This window comes from Panthera uncia, chromosome F1 (genome assembly GCF_023721935.1).
Source record: "Panthera uncia isolate 11264 chromosome F1, Puncia_PCG_1.0, whole genome shotgun sequence".
In the NCBI taxonomy this organism is placed as follows: domain Eukaryota; kingdom Metazoa; phylum Chordata; class Mammalia; order Carnivora; family Felidae; genus Panthera; species Panthera uncia.
In genome coordinates, this window is record NC_064813.1 from 4,410,801 (window position 1) to 4,430,071 (window position 19,271).

Genomic DNA, 19,271 nt, shown 5'->3' on the forward strand with positions numbered 1-19,271 from the left:
GGCCATTAGCGAGAGAAAGACCTAGAAAGATACGATGCGAGAAGTGTTGGCTTAAAACAGACCTACTGTTCCCAGGCTCTTGATATCAGTAATTGTCTAATTGTGCTGAGCCTGACCAAAATGCGGTTTTTGCCAAAGAATGATCAAAAGCCTTCTTCTGGCATCATAATCCATCTTATTGGCCTTTGGTTATTTGAGAATGTGGCATTTATTCCAGAGAGAATTCCCTCATTTTATCTTGTGCTTTCATTCCATAAGTCAGGATGCTAATTAGGATTACAGGTACTCTAGGAGGCCCCAATCTTATCCAATTATGGCACTGGTTTCTAGCCTTTAAAATGTCTCCTCAGAAAAATCACCTTCGTCTTTCTCAATGCTCACCTGTGCACACACACACACACACACACACACACGTGCTAGCACATGCCTACCATCTCAATAATATGTAAAAAACAAACAAACAAACAAACAACCCTGAAAAAAGTCAGTAGGATTGAGGCTGAAGATACAAAATAGGGAATAAGATTAAAAATCTCTCCTTCTGCCTTCAAGGCTTCATGACTGATCATCTTCCTAGGTTGAGACTCGCCCAGAGATGTTCCTTCTGCAGGACGGCCAAGAACATCAGCGTCTGGAGAACTTCACGTCCCTGGAGCTTTGACCGGGTCTTCAGAAGACCCCCACTCTTCAGCTAAAGCAGACAGGAGTTCAGAGAACTGGAAAATGTGGAAGCTCTATGAAGAAAATGGACATACAAATCTCTTCCCCTTCCTGTGCCCTGAAGGCTACAATAACGGGCCGAGATAGAAGACAGATAACTCTGAGCCGCAGGACCCAACTATTCGTCCCTGTTCACCCACGAATCCTTTTATCCGGTTTGTTCTGTGTAGATATCCCAGGCAAAGAGAGGCCCAAATGGAGTGTTTTATATTAAGTAACACGCCCGCCCATCCGTAATCAGATCTAACGAAGCTGAAACGTGCTTGCTTAACCCTTCTCGTTTTCCATCTGATAATGAAGACAAAGGAACATTACCTCCATACAAGGTGACCAGCGGTCTTAGGGGCAGTCACACTAGTAATGAAAAACCAAAATGGCGCCCCACTTTCCTTACACATGTTTGACCATGACCCTTTCTGCCGTGGCCTTTAACGGAGAATGTCTCCTAATACTTCCCTTTCGTTGGCAACAATGAAAGCTGCTAATTGGAGAGTGGCATGGCAGGAGCTGTGGACAAAAGTCCCCATGACTGAGGCTATTTGGGTTTGCTCCAGAATCAGCTTGGCCCTTGGAGGGGCCCCAAGAGTGTCTGGGATGGGGCAGGCCCAGAGCTGGGAGGGCGCCGGGACCGCGAGGAAACCTCTGCATGGGGTGCTGGGGGGGAAGGACCTGGCAAGATTCATGAGTCTGAATGTTTTCTCCAAGCCTCCTTTCTCTTTCAGATGCAGACTGGAAGAGGGGTCAGAATAAGTAAGAAAGGAAGGACAGAAAACCAAACTCCAAATACAAGAGCTTAGCAGACTCCAGCAAAACCAACAGAGCACAGACAAGAACTGTAATTAGGGAGGGGAAGGTCACACGAGTTTACTCCCCAGAAGAGCTGACAACTTAATTTACGAAGCTTTCAGGCTGGCCATGTGATGAATTATTTTGTATTATTTATGCAGTATTATCATGCATCCCTTCCCCCCACCCCCCCGGCTCTCCAAAGTAGAGAACTCACAAGTCACTTTCCCCATGTATAGCATTTAAGGACAGAGCAGTCACTGGTGAGTGAGTAGTAGGATCCAGAATTTTCCATCACATTTGAATTCTTTATTTTGTATACATTCTCAAAATGAATGTCAAAGGCTGGCTCAAGTCTTTCCTGTTTTCTCCGACAGCTTTGGGATGGGGAATGGTAGAAGCAGGAAGGAGAAATTTGACAATCTGCATTCTGTTTAAATAACGCGGACTCTGGTGGGCTGGAAGGCGTGAAATTCTCCTCCACATAAACTGGCATCACTTCCTAAACAAGGGAGGGATACGCCAGCCATTTCTACCTGTTGAATACATAAGAGCTACCTTAGTACCTTTTAAAAATCTTATTTTAGGGGCGCCTGGATGGCTCAGTCGGTTCGGCCTCGACTTCTGCTCAGGTCACGATCTCACGGTTCGGTTCGTGAGTTCGAGCCCCATGTCGGGCTCCGTGCTGACAGCGTGGAGCCTGCTTGGGATTCTCTCTTCCCCTCTCCCTCTGCCCCTCCCCTGCTCACATGCTCGATCTCTCTCTTTCTTTCTCTCTCTCAAAATAAATAAACTTAAAACAAATTTTTAAAATCTTATTTTAATCAATTTTTTCTATCTCGTTGGTTTCATCTTGTACTCAGAATGTCAGTTGGAAAGGAATCTGGGCTTCCTCTTCAGGAGAGTGTCACAGGGTTTAGTACAGGCACACCTCATTTTATTGTGGTTCACTTTGTTGTACCTCACAGACACTTAATACAAATTGAAGGAACGTGGAGCCCCCGTGCCAAGCAAGTCTACTGGCACCATTTTTCCAACAGCAGCTGCTCACTGCCCATCTCTGTGTCACATTTTGGTATTTCTCACAATATCTCTAATTTTTTCATTACCATACTGGTTACGGTGACCTGCGATCAGCGATCTCTGTTACTACTGTAATTGGGGGTACCACAAACTGTGCCCATACAAGACGGCGAACTAATCAATAAATATCGGGTGTATTCTGACAGCTCCACCGACTGGCTCTTCCCCATCTCTCTGCTCTCCTCGGGCCTGTTCCCCGAGACACATTAATATCGAAAGTAAGCCAGTTAATAACCCTACGGTGGCCTCTGTGTGTTCAAGTGAAGGGAAGGGTCACACGTCTCTCGCCTTAAATCAAAAGCTAGAAATGGTGAAGCTGAGAGCTGATAGAGAGAAAGTCAGGCCTCGTGCACCAAGCAGCGAGCCAAGCTGTGGATGCAAAGGGAAAGTTCTTGAAGGAAATTACAACTGCTACTCCGGGGAACACACGAATGACAAGACAGCGAAACAGCCGTACCGCCGACGCGGACGAAGCGTCCGCGGTCCGGACGGAAGAGCCAACAGCCACGACATTCCCTTAAGCCACAGCCTGACCCAGAGCAGGGCCCTGGCTCCCTTCAAGTCTGTGAAGGCTCAGAGAGGGGAGGAAGCCGCAGAAGAGAAGTCTGAGCTGGCAGAGGCTGGGTCACGAGGTTGAAGGGAAGAAGCCGTCTCCGTAAAAGTACAAGGTGAGGAAGCAAGTCCGATGGAGAAGCTGCAGCAAGTTCTCCAGAAGGTCCAGCCGAGAGAATTGATGAGGGGGCTACACTCAACAACAGGTCTCAGTGTAGACAGAACAGCCTCGCACTGGAAGGCGCCATCTAGGACTTTCATGGCTGGAGAGGAGTCCGTGCCTGGCTTCAAAGCCTCAAAGCACAGGCTGACTCTCTTGTGAGGGGCTAATGCAGCTGGTGAGGACTTTAACTTGAACCCTACATCCGTGTGGCATTCCAAAAATCCCAGGGCCCTTACGAACTATGCTACATCTACTCTGCCTGTCTCTAGAAATGGAACAAGGCCTGGATGACAGCACATCTGTTTACAGCATGGTTTACTGAATATTTCAAGCCCACTGTTGAGACCTACTGCTCAGAAAAAAGAATGCTTTTAAAACATGACTGCTCAGGAGCGCCTGGGTAGCTCAGTCGGTTCAGCGTCCAACTTCAGCTCAGGTCATGATCTCATGGTCTGTGAGTTTGAGCCCCGCGTCGGGCTCTGTGCTGAGGCTCAGAGCCTGTGCTCAGAGCCTGGAGCCTGCTTCAGATTCTGTGTCTCCCTCTCTCTCTGACCCTCCCCCGTTCATGCTCTGTCTCTCTCTGTCTCAAAAATAAATAAACATTAAAAAAAAATTAAAAAAAAAAAAACATGATTGCTCATTGACAGACAATGCACCAGTTCACCCAAGAGCTCTGATGGACACAGACGAGATTCAGGTTGAATTCATGACTGTTGACACGACATCCATTCTAAGCCCATGGATCAAAGTTTCAGGTCTTGAAAACATACGTTTTGTAGCACCACAGCTGCCGTCGACAGTGATTCCTCTGCTGGATCTGGGCAAAGTAAACTGAAAGCCTTCTGGGAAGGATTCATCATCCTAGACACCATTAAGAATACTTGTGATTTGTGGAAAGAAGTCAAAGTACCAGCATTCACAGGGTTTTGGAAGAAGTTGGTTCCAGCCCTCAAGATGCCTTCAAGACGTCAGGGGAGGGAGCCCCTGCAGCTGTGGTGGAAACAGCAAGGGAACCGGGGTCAGAAGTGGGGGCTGCAGACGGGACCGAAGGCCTGCGATCTCCTCGTCAAACCTGACTGGATGCGCACATGGTTTCTGGAGGTGGAAGGTCCTCCCGGTGAAGACGCTGGGAAGACCGTTGAAATGACAACGGAGGATTTGGAACAGGACATCAGCTGAGCCGATAAGGCAGCGGCAGGGTCTGAGGCAGGACTCCAGTCCCGAAAGAAGTTCCGCCAGGGGTCAGATGCGATCAGGCTACGTCGCGTGTTCCAGAGAATTCGCTCATGAAAGCAAGAGTCCAGCGATGAGGCGACCTTGTCTTATTTTCAGAAACTGCCCCAACCCCAACCTTCAGCCCCACCACCCTGACCAGTCAGCAGCTGCCAACAGGGAGGCAAGACCCTCCAGCAACAAGATCACGACTCACTGGAAGCTCAGATGGTTAGCAGTTTTTAGCAATAAGTATTTTTTAATTAAGGTATGTGTGTATGTACATTGTTGATTTAGACCCAATGTTACTGCACACCTAATAGACTATGGTATCATGTAAACGTAACTTTCATATGTACTGGGAAACCCAAAACATACATTTGGCCAACTTGATTGTGATCTCCGCTTTACCGCAGTGGGCTGGAACCAAACCCGCAGTATGTCTGAGGTGTGCCTGCAATCAAATGACTTCTACCGTGGGAAGGTTTATAAATCTGTAAAGGAAAAATAGCCTGCACGAAAGAGCTCACGTGGTTCTTTTATTTTTTCTATGCTAGGAGTTTACACATCAAACAAGAGACAGTTGAGAATTCTGCTAAATCTAGACAATATAGAACCTGGTGGTGACACTGGCCAAGCAGCGTGTCCGTGTGTGTGTGTGTGTGTGAGCGAGCAGGAGACAGAGAGACAGAAAGAGATTATTTACAGAACATACCTTTTAATAGAGGTCAAGATATGATGTTACTGGGTTTGCAAAACAATGCTGAATGAAATACACACAACTTAAAACCAAGGGCTTAGAAGAACAGAGTTATGGCCCAGCATTTACAGCAGAAGAGAAATAATGCAGCCAGACAAGCAAGTCTATTTCTAAGTCCCAACTCCTAGGACTCCGCCAAGTCGCCTGCCTTTGGGCCGCACTGCCCCAGGAAGAGAAATCTCAGGAGGCACTCGAGAGACGCACAGACGGTTGCGGACAGATGGTGACGGGGGGCCACCCCCCAGGATGCCTAGTCTTAGCAGGGATCCCCAGGGGCAGGAAACGGCACAGAAGTAGTGGCTGAGTCTGCTGCCAGGCAAACATCTTCATGGGAGCCTCGAGTTCCCGGAGATCAGGACACCCCCCACTTCCTTTGCAGGGAGGCGCCCAGAATGGCCACCCTGCTCCCCTATAGTGTGCCCTCCTGGGGCACTCACGGCGGTACTTGGGACACGGTACCTCTATAGACACTCGCTGAGTAAATCAACTATGACACGTCCTCCCCACCTGTCCCCGCTTCATTTGCCACGATTCCCCTCCAAGTTTCTCCATCCAATTTTGGGCGATCACTCCATCGTTTGCAGTGTGGGTTCTCTTGCTGAGAGCACCCACCTATACGAGCAGTCTTACGTCCCCAAAACACGATGGGGGAACACAGGCTGAGCGCTCAACATTCCAGCTTTGGAGGCACTCCTGGGGGTCCTGAAGGGGAAAGGAGGGTCCTTTCCCCTCATGCTTCCTGGATTTCCCTCCAGGTATTCTCCTGGGAAGAGGAGAATTAGCCAGGTACTGGTGGATTGCTGGCCTCACCACCGAGACCACTGCCAGTACCGTTACCACTCTCACCTTCGAGTGTTACGCACAGGGGGCGCCTGGGGGGCTCAGTCGGTTGAGTGTCTGACTTCGGCTCAGGTCGTGATCTCGCGGTCCGTGAGTTCAAGCCCCACGTCGGGCTCTGTGCGGACAGCTTGGAGCCTGGAGTCTGCTTCAGATTCTGTGTCTCCCTCTCTCTCTGCCCCTCCCCCACTCGTGCTCACTCTCTCTCTCAGAAATAAATAAACATCAAAAAAAATTTTTTTTAAGCGATACGCACAGGAGGCATGGCTGCAAAGCCGCACGCTCAGTGAGTTCAACAGGTAATGTAATTTGCTCTAGAAGCTTGTAATCCAAGACAGAGCTCTGGCATGAAGCTGTGACAACAAACGAATGAACCTGAAACATGGACGTTAATTAATTGTGCAAACAAATTTCCTGAGGAGCACGTACTGACTTAGGGGAAGGAGCCATTTTCGAACAGATTAGAGGTATCATTTACATATAAGCCAAATCAATGAAATATAAACAGGCACTAAGCTTCCCTCATCCACTAATCACCTCTATCTGTTCGTTAAGGATGTGTCTACAAGACCGCTTAGTATCGTTTTGTTGATATTACTTGCAAGTTAGAATTATTTTAAGGCTGCGATGCCAACTTTTCCTTAAAGCAGATTGTCCTTCGTTTTGGTCCAAATTGGTGAGATTTTTTTCCTTTTTTTTTTTTTTTAAGTTTATTTTGAGAGAGAGAGAGAGAGAGAGAGAGAGAGAGAGAGAATCCTAAGCAGGCTCTGCACCGTCAGCACAGAGCTCGATGCGGGGGGGCTGGATCTCAGGAACCGCGAGATCATAACCAGAACCGAGATCCAGAGTCGGACGCCTAACCGACCGAGCCACCGAAGCGCCTGAAATTAGTGAGACTTCTAAGACTGACTGGAATAAATGCACCAGGTCGAAAGTGCTGGAAGGAGCGGCCTCTGCCTTGTCTGTCCCTGACTGCAAGCCTAGTGTCCGGCACTGTGCCTGACACGTAATAGGCGCTCAACAAGCATCTGCAGTTTGCCAACGCGCACCCCCGGGGCCGACGACGCCCAGACGTTTTCTGTGTTGTGTGTCTGCTGTACGTCAGCTCCAGACACACTGAAGTTACTGCAAACCCTTCCGCCCCCGCGGCCTCCAGAGGAGCTTTTGCCCTGAAGCAGTGCCCAGCGGCCACACTGACTCTGGGAGGAGGGTCCGGGTTGCTTCTGGCATGGTCCCCGCCATGGAGCGCCTCTGGTCTCCCTGTGTGTCTGCCCTTGGCCGCTCCTGCTACCCTTTCTCTCCCAGCCGTGACTCGGCAAAGGGAAGCGTGGCCTTCTCCCCTGGATCAAGGCAACTGGATCCCACGGTTATTTGGCTGCCCCCGTGGCCCCAATGCATTCTTGTCCCCACCCCAAAGTGTTAAAGATCATGCATACCTCGTGGCAGCCCAGTGAGACCGCAGAAAACAAAGTGGCTGTAGGTGTTGACTTCCGGGCTTGAGTCAGAAGGAACCCGAAAATCTCTTACCCCCCGGGGGGCCTCAGTTATCTTCTTCACTAAACCCACAGGCCTGGGAAACGCTCCCGGGTCTCCTGAGGGAGTCCTCGTGTGGTTGAGGCACGAGAGGTCAGGGTTGAGCGGGGCTTGCGCCCCACCCCCACCTCAGGTTTAAATAATTAAGCGGCTTCTGGCGATTCAATCAAGCTTTTCAACTTCGCCCATGCTGATTTATATACAACACTTACTATTTATTCTATTTTCAATTCTGCTGTACTTCTAACTCGACTTCGTCCAGGGGCAGTTCGGCTCCAGCATTCAAGTTCCAAACTCCTCTTAGCAAAACAGAAGCCCGCGTACGCTTAAAAAATAGGTCAGGTGGTAAATTTTATGTGACGTGTTAGCTTTTCCACGATTAAAAAGAAAAGACGCGATTTTAAAGCCCTGCATTACCCGCCCTCCTCAGAAGGCAGCATGTCAACCATCCATGATGACCTCCGTGAGGGTGTCACTGTCCCCCCTCAGCAGGTGTCCCCTCTACGAGTCCTTCCCTAGAGAGAGATCCCAACCCGCAGGGTTTTCTCTGTCTCCTTCCTGGCTGGTGAGGCGAGGGCGGCCCTACAGCCCTTGTTCCCTACTCTACTTCTGGGCCTGGGGGGAACCGTCGGGGAAATTCCAGAACCGCATACATTCCGCTGGAGTAAGCATTGCTCCGTTCAAAACAATCTTCCAGTTTATACACCGTCGGGAAGAGGAACACGGCAAGTTCATGCCTTCCCGAGGCGGGTGGTGAAGTTGGGGGGGGGGGGGGGGGGGCAGGGCGGGGGGGGGGAGGCAGAGAAGCAGTGAGGAGAGGAAGGCGTGGCCAAGAAAGAAGGGGCAGAGGGCCCCACGGTGAGTTCCAGAAGGCCGGTGAGTTACGGGAAGACCAGGCACCTGGAACGGCCGTGACTGGGGGTCCAGGGAAAAAGGGAATCAGCGACCGCGCAAGCTCGGTCCTCACAGTACAGCAGCCAAGCCTTCAGCCAGACCTGCAGCGTTCCAGAAAGAAGGCGGTGGCAGATCGCGTTAAGCGCGCAAGGCACTGGCGGGGTCGTGTGCCCCGTCCCACTTCTGACGAAGACGAAAGAAACACAGCAGCCACCTTTCCTCAGCTAAATGTTTTCCTGAGTCTCGGCTTATTCTCCATCTGAAGAGCAGAGTGTGAGTAGTTCACCCAGACACCCACGTCGGCGCCGAGAGTCTGGGGGTGGTGTCTGAAAACGAAGTTTTCGAAGCAGCCTCCGCCTGCTGCCCTCTGTGTCTTTGTTTACTTCACACGGCTACAGATCTGTCGACACTGCCCGGCTGCCTCTGTCCCGCCCAAACCCAATCAGATCGCGAACACTCTCATGGTCTCCACTGGCCACGTCATACATGGGACTGAAGAAAAGCTGACGGTACTTCCGAGTGAATTGCATTTTGACCCCTGTGCTCCCTGGTCACCCCCTTGTGTTAACAAACCAACTGGGCTCCTCGTCCTCTGCTTTCGCCTCGATGCGCAACCCGCCCCACCGCCCAGCACCTACCTTGCCCAGGCCTGGCGTGTCCTTCACCTTGTTGACTGCCCGCAGCAGACAGGGCGGGGCCGGGGGAGGGCAGGTCTGCAGGATGCCACTGAAGCTGGTGGCAAAGAGCGGGGGCTCGGCCACAGAAGACGTGGAAGGCCGGTGTTTCTTCTTTTTGGAAGACAGATTTAACTTCTGGGCGGCCCTGGAAGGAAAAATGCAGAAAAGGGCCAGTAAGGAGAAAAGTATGGTCCAATCAGATACGCTAGGGTTACTTTATTTCCTTGCTCTCTCTCTGTCTCTGTCTCTGTTTTTAAATTTTATTTGAGAGAGAGCCTTTCTCTCTCTTTTTAAATTTTATTTGAGAGAGAGAGAGAGAGAGACAGAGAGAGACAGAGGATTTGAGCAGGCTCCACACTCAGCGGGGAGCCCAATGCAGGGCTCATTGCAACGACCCTGGGATCATGGCTTGAGCTGAAATCCAGAGCTGGACGCTCCGCCAACTGAGCCACCCAGGTGCCTCATGTTTTCTTTCTCTTAAAGAGCCCCTCGTTCTTCCTGAATCCTGACAGTTCCCTGTTCATCCTCTGGGTGCTTGCCAGCAGCCCCATCGCGGCAACGGCCCTCATGAGCTACCCAATCGCTCACACAGAAGAAAAATGCCATAAAAGTGCACGGCTCTTGCAATCACGATTCACAAAGGGGAGTTTGTTATCTACACTCAGCCTCAGCATGGACAAAGCTGGTCATCTCTGGGGATAAAACAGCACCCGTTAGGTTAATCGTCCCATAGCTTCTCTGGCACAAACTCGAGTGTGAGAGACCTCATGAGCTATTTAGAGATTCTAACAATTCCAAGCCAGCCTGATGACGATCTACAAGGTGACCAAGGAAGGCATGCTCTGTGCCTGGTGGTGGAAGAAAACGGCCCAATGCGATGGGGAAACATAAGTCAACCTGGTTTCAGAAACAGAACACCAAATCAGAATGAAGTCCAGCCAGGGTAAATGGTGCTGCTTGAGAGTAGGGGCTACTTGGGTGGAAACCAGGCTCTCTGCGGGGTGGTCTTTCGATACAAAATGCAATTCACTGGGCAAGCACCAGAGGGTGAGGGTCAGAGCCAGCAAACTTGGCACAGAGCCTGCAGATGGGGAACGCTGGGGGGGGGGGGGGGGGGGGGGGGGGGTTGCCAACATTGTTAATAACATCTACTGTTCATGTCACGTCCCCGACCATTCAAATGCTCTGCAACACTTCCTCTTACAGTGAAACGAGGCGAGTGGCCACAAGGCAGAGGCATTTCAGAGACTCTAACATATTCGCTTCTGGATGAATTCTTGGTGTTTTCACACTGTACTTGTGTTGGACGAATTCCAATTGCCTCATCCAATGGTATTAAACGTTTGAGCTGCTGTTTAAAACAACCAGGCTACCATGACCTTGTTCGACAGACCAAAACTTCCTAATCCATCCACTGTCAGCTGCCTGACAGGTCACCAGTGACGCAGGTCAAGGAGACAGAATCATCATCGCCTGCACCTCCTCCCGTCCCCCATCTTACTGATCGGGAATAGTTAGTTTTAATCTTGGGTCGGTAATTATCATCCTCTGGCAAATCTCTTGAGCTACAAAATCGCCACGGTGCAAATACAGCCACCAGGAATCATCACTTCAAAGTTTGTATGTTCTTAGCTGTAAACCCAAAAATCTTCACGAGAGTGAAATACAGGGGAGTGGGTTACGTGAGGAACAGGAGGGCGGAGCCCGGACGCCCTGTGCCCCACCTGGAGATCTAGCAGACATCTTGCACTTGAAGACCGAATTCATGATCTTTTCCTGAAAAGCTGTATGCCCTCAGCCTTCCCTCTTTCAGAAAATGGCGATTCCACCCGTGCAACGGCCCCGACACCTCTGACTCCTCTTTCTCTCACACCAGCCAGCCGACCCATCAGGAAACCTTATTGGCTGTGACTTCAGAATAGGTCCGTGATGTACTACTTCTCATCACCTTTACTGCTCCTATCTCCCTCTGAGCCACTAAGCTCTCTTGCCTGGATTCCTAAAATAGTCTCCTACTTTGTCTCCCTTCCTCTGTTGCCCCCCACCCCCAGCCCCAGCTGTGCAGTCTATTTTCCACACAGTTGTCAGAGTGGTTCTGTTAAAACATAACTGCTTAAAACCTTCCTTTTGCTTCTTATCTCATAGTAAAAGCCAAGTAATTACAGGGGCCTAGAAGGCCTCACATATATCCTCCCTCATATCTCAGACCACCTTTCCTACTATTCTCGTCTTCAGTTACTCTGATCCAGCCATACTAGCCTCCAGATACTCCTGATACACTCCAGCCACAGGGCCTTTGCACAGGCTCCTGCCTTGGCCTGGAATGCTCTGCCCCAGGTAGAGCTAGGTACATGGTTTCCTCCCTTACCTCCTTTAAATCTTTCTTCAAATGTTACCTCATCAATGAACCTACCCTGTGCACCACGGCGGACTGTACTTTCCAAAATGGCTGCACCGATATATATCTCATCTCTTACACTCTTCCTATGACACGTCATTGACATATCTCCATTGACAGGCATGGTCTATTTTCCTTCTCTTTCAACCTCAGTGGAACTTTGACATAGTCTTGAACCCAGAATATGGTGGGAATGATCCAAGTTTGGGTCGTAACAGACAATATGGCTGCTACCGGCTCTCTTGCCCTGGGAACCCAGCCCCCATGTTGTGAGGAAGCACAAGCCACACAGAAACGGCCACGCAGAGAAGAGCTGAGGGCTCCAGTCAACAGCCGGCGTCAACTACCAGACGTCTGATAAATGAGCCTTTAGATGATTCCAGGGGTCATACTTCAAGTCTTCCAGCTGAGGCCCAAGGCATTGTGGGCAGAGATGACCCATCCCAACTATGTCTTGTCCCAAATTTCTGAACTCCAGAGACCATGAGGGATAATAAGTGATCACTGTTGCTTTATGCCACTAAGTTTTTGGGGTAACTGGTTGCACAGCTATAGTAAATGAACCACGACCTTGCCCCCAATCTCCTCATTTCCGTTATCCTGCCTGCCTTAGCCACCCACCCCCTGCATGGCACTTACTGCCTTCTAATACAGCAGGTGACTTACTCAGTATTCATGTTGGTTGTTAATTGTCTGTTTCCTGTCTATAATGTAGATCCTGGCAGGGCCAAAGAAGCATATGTATATGCTGAATGAATGAATGAATGAATGAAGACCCAAAGAATTGGGGATATTTAGCCTGGGGAATATAAACCAGGAGAAAAGGGAGGGAAGAGTATTTTTTTTTTAAAGTCTAAAAAAATTAATAGGGGCGCCTGGGTGGCTCAGTTGGTTAAGCGTACGACTTCAGTCCAGGTCATGATCTCACAGTCTGTGGGTTCAAGCCCCACATCGGGCTCTGTGCTGACAGCTCAGAGCCTGGAACCTGCTTCGTATTCTGTATCTTCCTCTCTCTCTGACTCCTCCCCACTCATGCTCTGTCTCTCTCTCAAAAATAAATGCACATTAAAAAAATTTTTTTTAATGAATACATGCTATGTAGCAGGAGGTATTTTTCAAACAAGAATGCCAGATAACTTCACAGGCTATCTTTCTGAATCTCAGAAAACCTGGTGAAGAAAATAATAGCGCTCCTATCTCACAAAGAAATGAGACTTAAAGAGTCAAACCCAGAGTCTTTTTAGTACCTGACCTGAATCTGAACACCCAGCTTCTTCAGATGCTGAGTAGAGATAATGGGCAAGTTACTTCAATTCTGATGTTTATAATGTATACAAAGTGTCTCCAGAGCACCTGGCATGTGCTTGGCATTCAATCATACGACCATCGTCCCTATTATAAATGTTATCATTTCTGCATAGTAAGACACAGCAAAAATAGTGCCTACCGTTACAGGTTTTTTATGAAAATTAAGATTGCACGTGCAGTGTTCAGTAACAGGAAGTTGTTTTTTTTTGTCTTTTTTTTAAAGTTTATATATTTGTTTTGAGTTGGGGGGGAGGGGCAGAGACAGAGGGAGAGAGAATCCCAAGCAGGCTCCACACTGCCAGCGCAGAGCCCAGTGCAGGGCTTGATCTCACTATCCTGAGATCATGACCTGAGCTGAAATCAAGAGTTGGATGCTGAAGTGACTGAGCCCCCCAGGCCCCCCAGGAGGTTTAACAGACGGTCCTTTGAAGGATTATAGGCAGTGAGGCTAAGACTGAATCTAGGTCTCCCTGCCCCATGTTGCACCACACCATCTCTTACCAGGCAGGTAAAACAGAAAGGCATAACTGGGTTTATAAGTATAAGTGGTATCTTTCCAGAAATTAGAGTAACCCATTAGTAATGGGTGTGCTTCACGAAATAGTGAGCTCTTTGCCACTGGAAGCATCCAGATAGTAGTTAGAAAGGCACTTCCAGGGGAAAGAATGTGTGCATTGGGAAAATCAGATGATTTCCAAAATCTCTTCCAAGATTCTGAAGCAATTCCTGGAAACGCTAGTCCTTTTAGGGAAGCCGTGGTTGGCTTCCATGCAGAAAAACAGAAATGGGGGGAATCCTTTTGCGAACGCATTGAAAAATTCCTTTCTGTTTGAAACACGCATTTGAAATAAATACCCTTAGAGAACGCCAGAATTTGAAAGATTAATAAAAGCCATAGTTTACAGCCTTATATTCTAGAAGGACATTTTATTTTAATTTTGACATCGTTATAACCAGCTGTTTGATCTGTCTTACGTGTTCCAATTTCTTGCAAGTCAGTAGCTTCCACTCCTACTGTGTAGCACTCCAATGACAGGCAGAGAGGAGAAGGTTAAGGTACAGAAATCACTCATGGATAATTGTATTATCAGTGACATAAAGGAGAGGCAGTCATGAGAGAACAGAAAGAGTGAAGACATTTTGGCTAGACGTGTATTTTGTGTAATTAATGCCTTACAAGTTCTTTCTTCCGACGGAGAAAAACAAATGAGTAGGTTGTCTTACAAGATTTCAAACAACAACAAAAAAAGCCCTCCTTAAAACACAATTATAAGCAATATTTACTTGTCTTGTTCTTACCATGGATAATATCATATACTACCTCAAGCTATTCATGCCGGTACACATCTTTAAATATCGATGATCTTCATTTACTTCTCTGTGCCTTATTTCTTTTATTTCTTTTTTATTTATTAACAACATTTTAATGCTTATTTATTTTTGACACAGAGAGAGAGAGACAGAGCATGAGCGGGGGAGGGGCAGAGACAGAGGGAGACACAGAAACCGAAGCAGGCTCCAGGCCCCGAGCTGTCAGCACAGAGCCCGACGCGGGGCTTGAACCCAGGAACCACGAGATCATGACCTGAGCCGAAGTCGGACGCTCAACCAACTGAGCCACCCAGGCGCCGCTCTGTGCCTTATTTCAAGAAAAGAAGAGAGCCCCCCTAACAGGATGAAATTAATATTTACTGAATACCTGTCAAGAAAGTGGTGCTGGGGCGCCTGGGTGACTCAGTCTGTTAAGCGTCCAGCTTCGGCTCAGGTCATGATCTTCTGGTCCGTGGGTGTGAGCGCTGCGTAGGGCCCTGTGCTGACAGCTCAGAGCGTGGAGCCTGCTTCGGACTGTGTCTCCCTCTCTCTCTGCCCCTCCCCCACTAGTGCTCTGTTTCTCAAAAATGAAAAACATTAAAAAAAATTTTAAAAAGGAAAAAGAAAATGGTGCCACGCTAAGCACATCAGGCTAGTGTGAACTTGGCGAGCATTTAAACTGGGGAGCTCAGTTCTTCCCTCTGGGTTCTACCCCTTTCTCTCCCTTGCCTTATCATCTCACCCAGGAGACAACCATCCTAACATATTATATGATGGTATCTCAATTCAGGAATCAGTTTAGAACTGACATGACCTTCACATGGGATGGTTCCTTACTCTGATTGGCCAGATCTACCCAAATCTAAAAAAAAAAAAAAAAAAAAAATGAGAGAAATAATTACCTGGTAAATTTTATTGGTTTAGTTGGGGGGGAAAACCTTAGGTCTCAGTTATATAGATCAGAGGGGGAATTTATGAGGATTCTTCTTTTTTTTTTCTCGGTGCTTGTGTGATAGACTATTTGACCTTCAATTTTCAGAATTGTGGGGTGCTTAAACGGAAAGCCCATCATTTTAAGTGTATCTCATGAGAATTAAATTGGGGTCTACCACCCTTAGGGTCTAGAGATTACTAAAATATTGACCTAACAATTTTTAAGAATTATTAGCTTCATGAAGCATAGAACTTACCTTAGGGAAGAGGAAGGAATATCAGGCAGTATTGTCATTTTTTAAGGATTCGCCATCCTTTTTAAAATCCTACATACTGTGTGTTGCTAACCACATTCTGAGAGCATTTCCTTTGATCTGAGGCGGGTGTTCAAGTGTGAGATGCTCGGATAGATGGGCTTATAAAAATTAAGAGGTCATTCAAGCTCTACCAAATTTGATCCAGGTAATTAAAAAAAATTTTAATGTGTATTTATTTTTGAGAGAGATAAAGAGTGTGTGTGCAAATGGGGGAGAGGCAGAGAGAGAGAGGGAGAGAGAGAGAGAGAGAGAGAGAGAGAGAGAGAGAGAATCCCAACCAAGATCCGTGCTGTCAGCACAGAGCCCGATGCAGAGTTTGAGTTGTGAACCATGAGATCATGATCTGAGCTAAAGTCAAGAGTCAGATGCTTAACCGACTGAGCCACCCAGGCGGTCCTGGACCCAGGCAATTGACTGGTGAGACATCAGCTGAAGAACCAACCGCTCCAGAGGAGGACAGGCTGAGGTCCTCAAAACTGCTACATCTGCCAAAGGGAAAGGGTCCTGACCCAGGAGGGGACGACAGTGGTAGGATGTCCACCATCAGCACATGAAAGACGATCCAAACTTCAACTGAATATGACAATGGCTGGGGCTGCCATGGGCTACGATGGCTTATCTGCAATCCTAAAATATGTCAGAGCTCTGAGGATGGAGACTGCCTGATAATGAGCAATGACATGACAGATCACAGCAGCTCCTAAGAAATCTGTGCAGTCAATGACACAAGACGGAGAAGAAAATAGAGCCGACTGTAAATACAGAGGGTGTGACAAGAACCAGTGGTCTAAGGCGAACCTTCTGGAAACAGTTAAGATATCCACGTGCAAGCAAAGAAACAAAACAAGGGCAACAGAGTGCCAGTTAGGTGTCACCGTGAGAGAAGACCTATTTAAAAGCGCTATGGCACTGCCGTGAAGCATGCTGGTCTTTCTGGAAACTCTCCAGCAGAGAGTGAGAACATCCTCCTTCACCTTTCCATTTCATAACTGGCTGTCCCTGAGGTCATTTCCATGTCTCCAGAGACTGAAAATCACATGGGTCTTGGGGTTTTCCCCATTTTTATGTAAATGATCCATTTCATCAGCGCTAGAAGAGAATTCGTGACATGACTTCCAATAAAATGTTTAGGAGCAAACCATGGCTGGCCATTAACGTCATACCACGGTGTGTAACACACTACAGCAGGACGCGATTACAGTTTGAAAATGAATTGACTTCTACAGTTTAATGCACGATACTCACCCACGGTGATAATTTCTATGAATTTACCTTATGCTTAAAAAATTTACCCACTCTTCAACGGCTTGTCTAAGCTGCCGTCATCAACTACTTTAGCCTTCAGGGGGCCTCATCTGTTGCCTTGAAGTCTTACAGCGACTGGTCTTGAGAGTATCTATCTTGTGTTCCGACATTTGATGAGACGCTGCTTTGAGGTGAGGGCTCTGGCCCCCCCAACCCCTCTCTCCAGCACTGCAGTATTAACTTGCTGAACATCAATATCACATGTCCTTTCTTCTGGACCTGCCACACCGACCCCAGAGCTCTGTGCCTTGTTGAGGTGACAGTGTGTACTACTCAAGTGCTGGGCGATCCATCCAGCCCTTGGGGTTACGACACATGGAAAGTCCAAGCTTACATAGCCTAGGGTTCTAGGTAATGCTTAGACCTTGCAACAGAACGTCTTATTCTTTCTCAAGTATGTTCCATCCCTGGTCACAGCCATCCTCGCTGCTGAGAAGTTATCTGTACCACAAATGACAGGTTAGAAAAGAGGAAGGCTCCGAAGTTACCAGATCTTATCCACAGTCACAGGACTAGCGATTCTCATCTTTGAGATTAGGATTCAAGCTTTCTGTCTTCTAGGACTGGGGATTTTCCACTGCCTCGTGCTATGATGCAACTTGATAAATAAAAGCAGTTATTTTATTTTATTTGGGCAAAATAAAACCAAATGATAATCATTTGATTAATAATGAAGACCAAAAAAAAAAAAAAGCCAGTTACATATTTTTGTATGTAAGTCAAATCAAATCATATATAAGCATTTACCAATTACCGATCTAGTTGCCTAGCAACGTACCTTCCTATCACAGGGGGAAAATGTCTCTGCTGAGTGAGTCGGGTCATGCCCAGAATTAGGACGTGAATGGCAAATTATATGAAAATGGCTTCTCTGTCCCTAAAATCCCAACCCGGAGTGAGTCCTTGCCTGACAATAACAGCAACACAACATCTACTGCCACCACGGACATCATTATGCACCGCCCCCCATTACCTCCTGCCTCCCCCTCTGTAGACACAAACAGGATGCCGGAAGCTGCTCAGAATGCATCCGAGCGCTCTGGGAACCCAATCGGTCCATCAGGATTTACCGAATGACAGCCACGCACAACACAAGTGTGCAATCAATGGGCTACAGATATCACAGAAGTCATCTCTGAGTCACCCAGAAGCTGCTTTGTGTCCCAGAGTCTACTCCTAAATCGCACAGATAAGAAGAATCCACCCCACCCCACACGACTGATAACTTTACATCGGCTCCAGAGATAAAGAGAAGTGTGAAGGAGACTGGGGACACGCGGCAGGTAAACCAGCTACCCGTTCAAGGGCTTCCCCACCAGAGTCAAGCTGGAAGTTCCTCCTGAACTGTTATCCGAACCGCACACCATTCGCCCATACCTGGGGGCACAACCAAGGGTAAAAAGCAATGTTTGAAAACCCACGCCGTTGGTAGATGTTACCATCCATGTGTGTCTGGAAGTTTTTCATGGTCAGAGTAAGAACGTTACGAACAAATGACAATATGGCTCAAGGCAAAAATAATGGCCGCGACAAGACCCCATTCATAAACCATGGTTTTTACCAAAGCTACTCAAAGTAAAAGCTTCTCCTTTGTGGAAAGCCAGGTCGCTATGAAAGTGTTAGCTGAGCCAAGGTCCTTGTGTGAAAAGAGAAATGCTTTCCTGTGTCCAAATAAAGCAGAAGATGTCTGATTAAAAAAAAAAAAAAAACAATTGGCCATTGGTATAGAAAGCTAAACAGAAGTACAAATCATGGATTTGTGATTTCCTGGCTGTTGGATTTTAGAAACACCAGATAAACACTCCGTCCACGGCTTGGGAAGTTCAAAGGGAAGCGTCCTCCGCCTCCGTTTCTGGAAGGTGCATAGGCCATGGTCTCCCTGATGCTGTGGTTTCTCCGGGCTCAGCTAAGTGGCTCCGATGTCTACTGGGATTTGGAACACTTTAAGAAAGACCCTTCTACCTGTCTTCACCACGGGCTAAGCCCTCTCCGCTCATTCGGTTGCCTGTTGCTCAGAACTCGCCGTCCTCCAAGCTGTGCTCACCCTGGCGGCCGGGAAGCAGGGCACTGGACACTGTGGCTGAACTTCTTGGCTTCCCTCGGTATTCTGCGCAAGCTGAGCTCTCATGGAGCGCCTTCACCAGTGAGCACAGTGCCACCTGTAGGAGGCAGGGCCCCGGGGCCCAAGAGAAGGTTGGGGACCTCTGCTCCAATGAACCTGCCCAGAGCCTGATGGTGACCTGGTGCCACCCTCTATCGGCAGCCTGGGAACAGGTGGACTTCTCAGTACCCACATGTCCAGCAGACCTCCTACGTCAGACCTGGGTACTGCCCCGATGGCAAACTCCAGGGCAGGACCTGGAAGAAAACCCTCCCTAGAGACCGGAAAGTTCTGGTTCTGAGACTGAATGACAGCAGCAAGGGGCCTCTTGCTTCGAGCTTCTGCGATCTGTCGTATCTTAAGAGAGAAGACCCTCGTTCT

At 48.2% G+C, this 19,271-nt stretch overlaps 1 protein-coding gene across 1 annotated transcript in view; it reads right to left on the reverse strand.

Annotated features, from left to right (window-relative positions):
* KIF26B (kinesin family member 26B) overlaps positions 1-19,271 on the reverse strand; it is a 464,847-nt gene that overhangs the window by 129,570 nt on the left and 316,006 nt on the right. Inside the window, exon 5 of the mRNA XM_049633800.1 lies at positions 9,179-9,362. Coding sequence (XP_049489757.1) covers positions 9,179-9,362 — 184 coding nt within the window. The remainder of the gene's footprint in view (positions 1-9,178; positions 9,363-19,271) is intronic.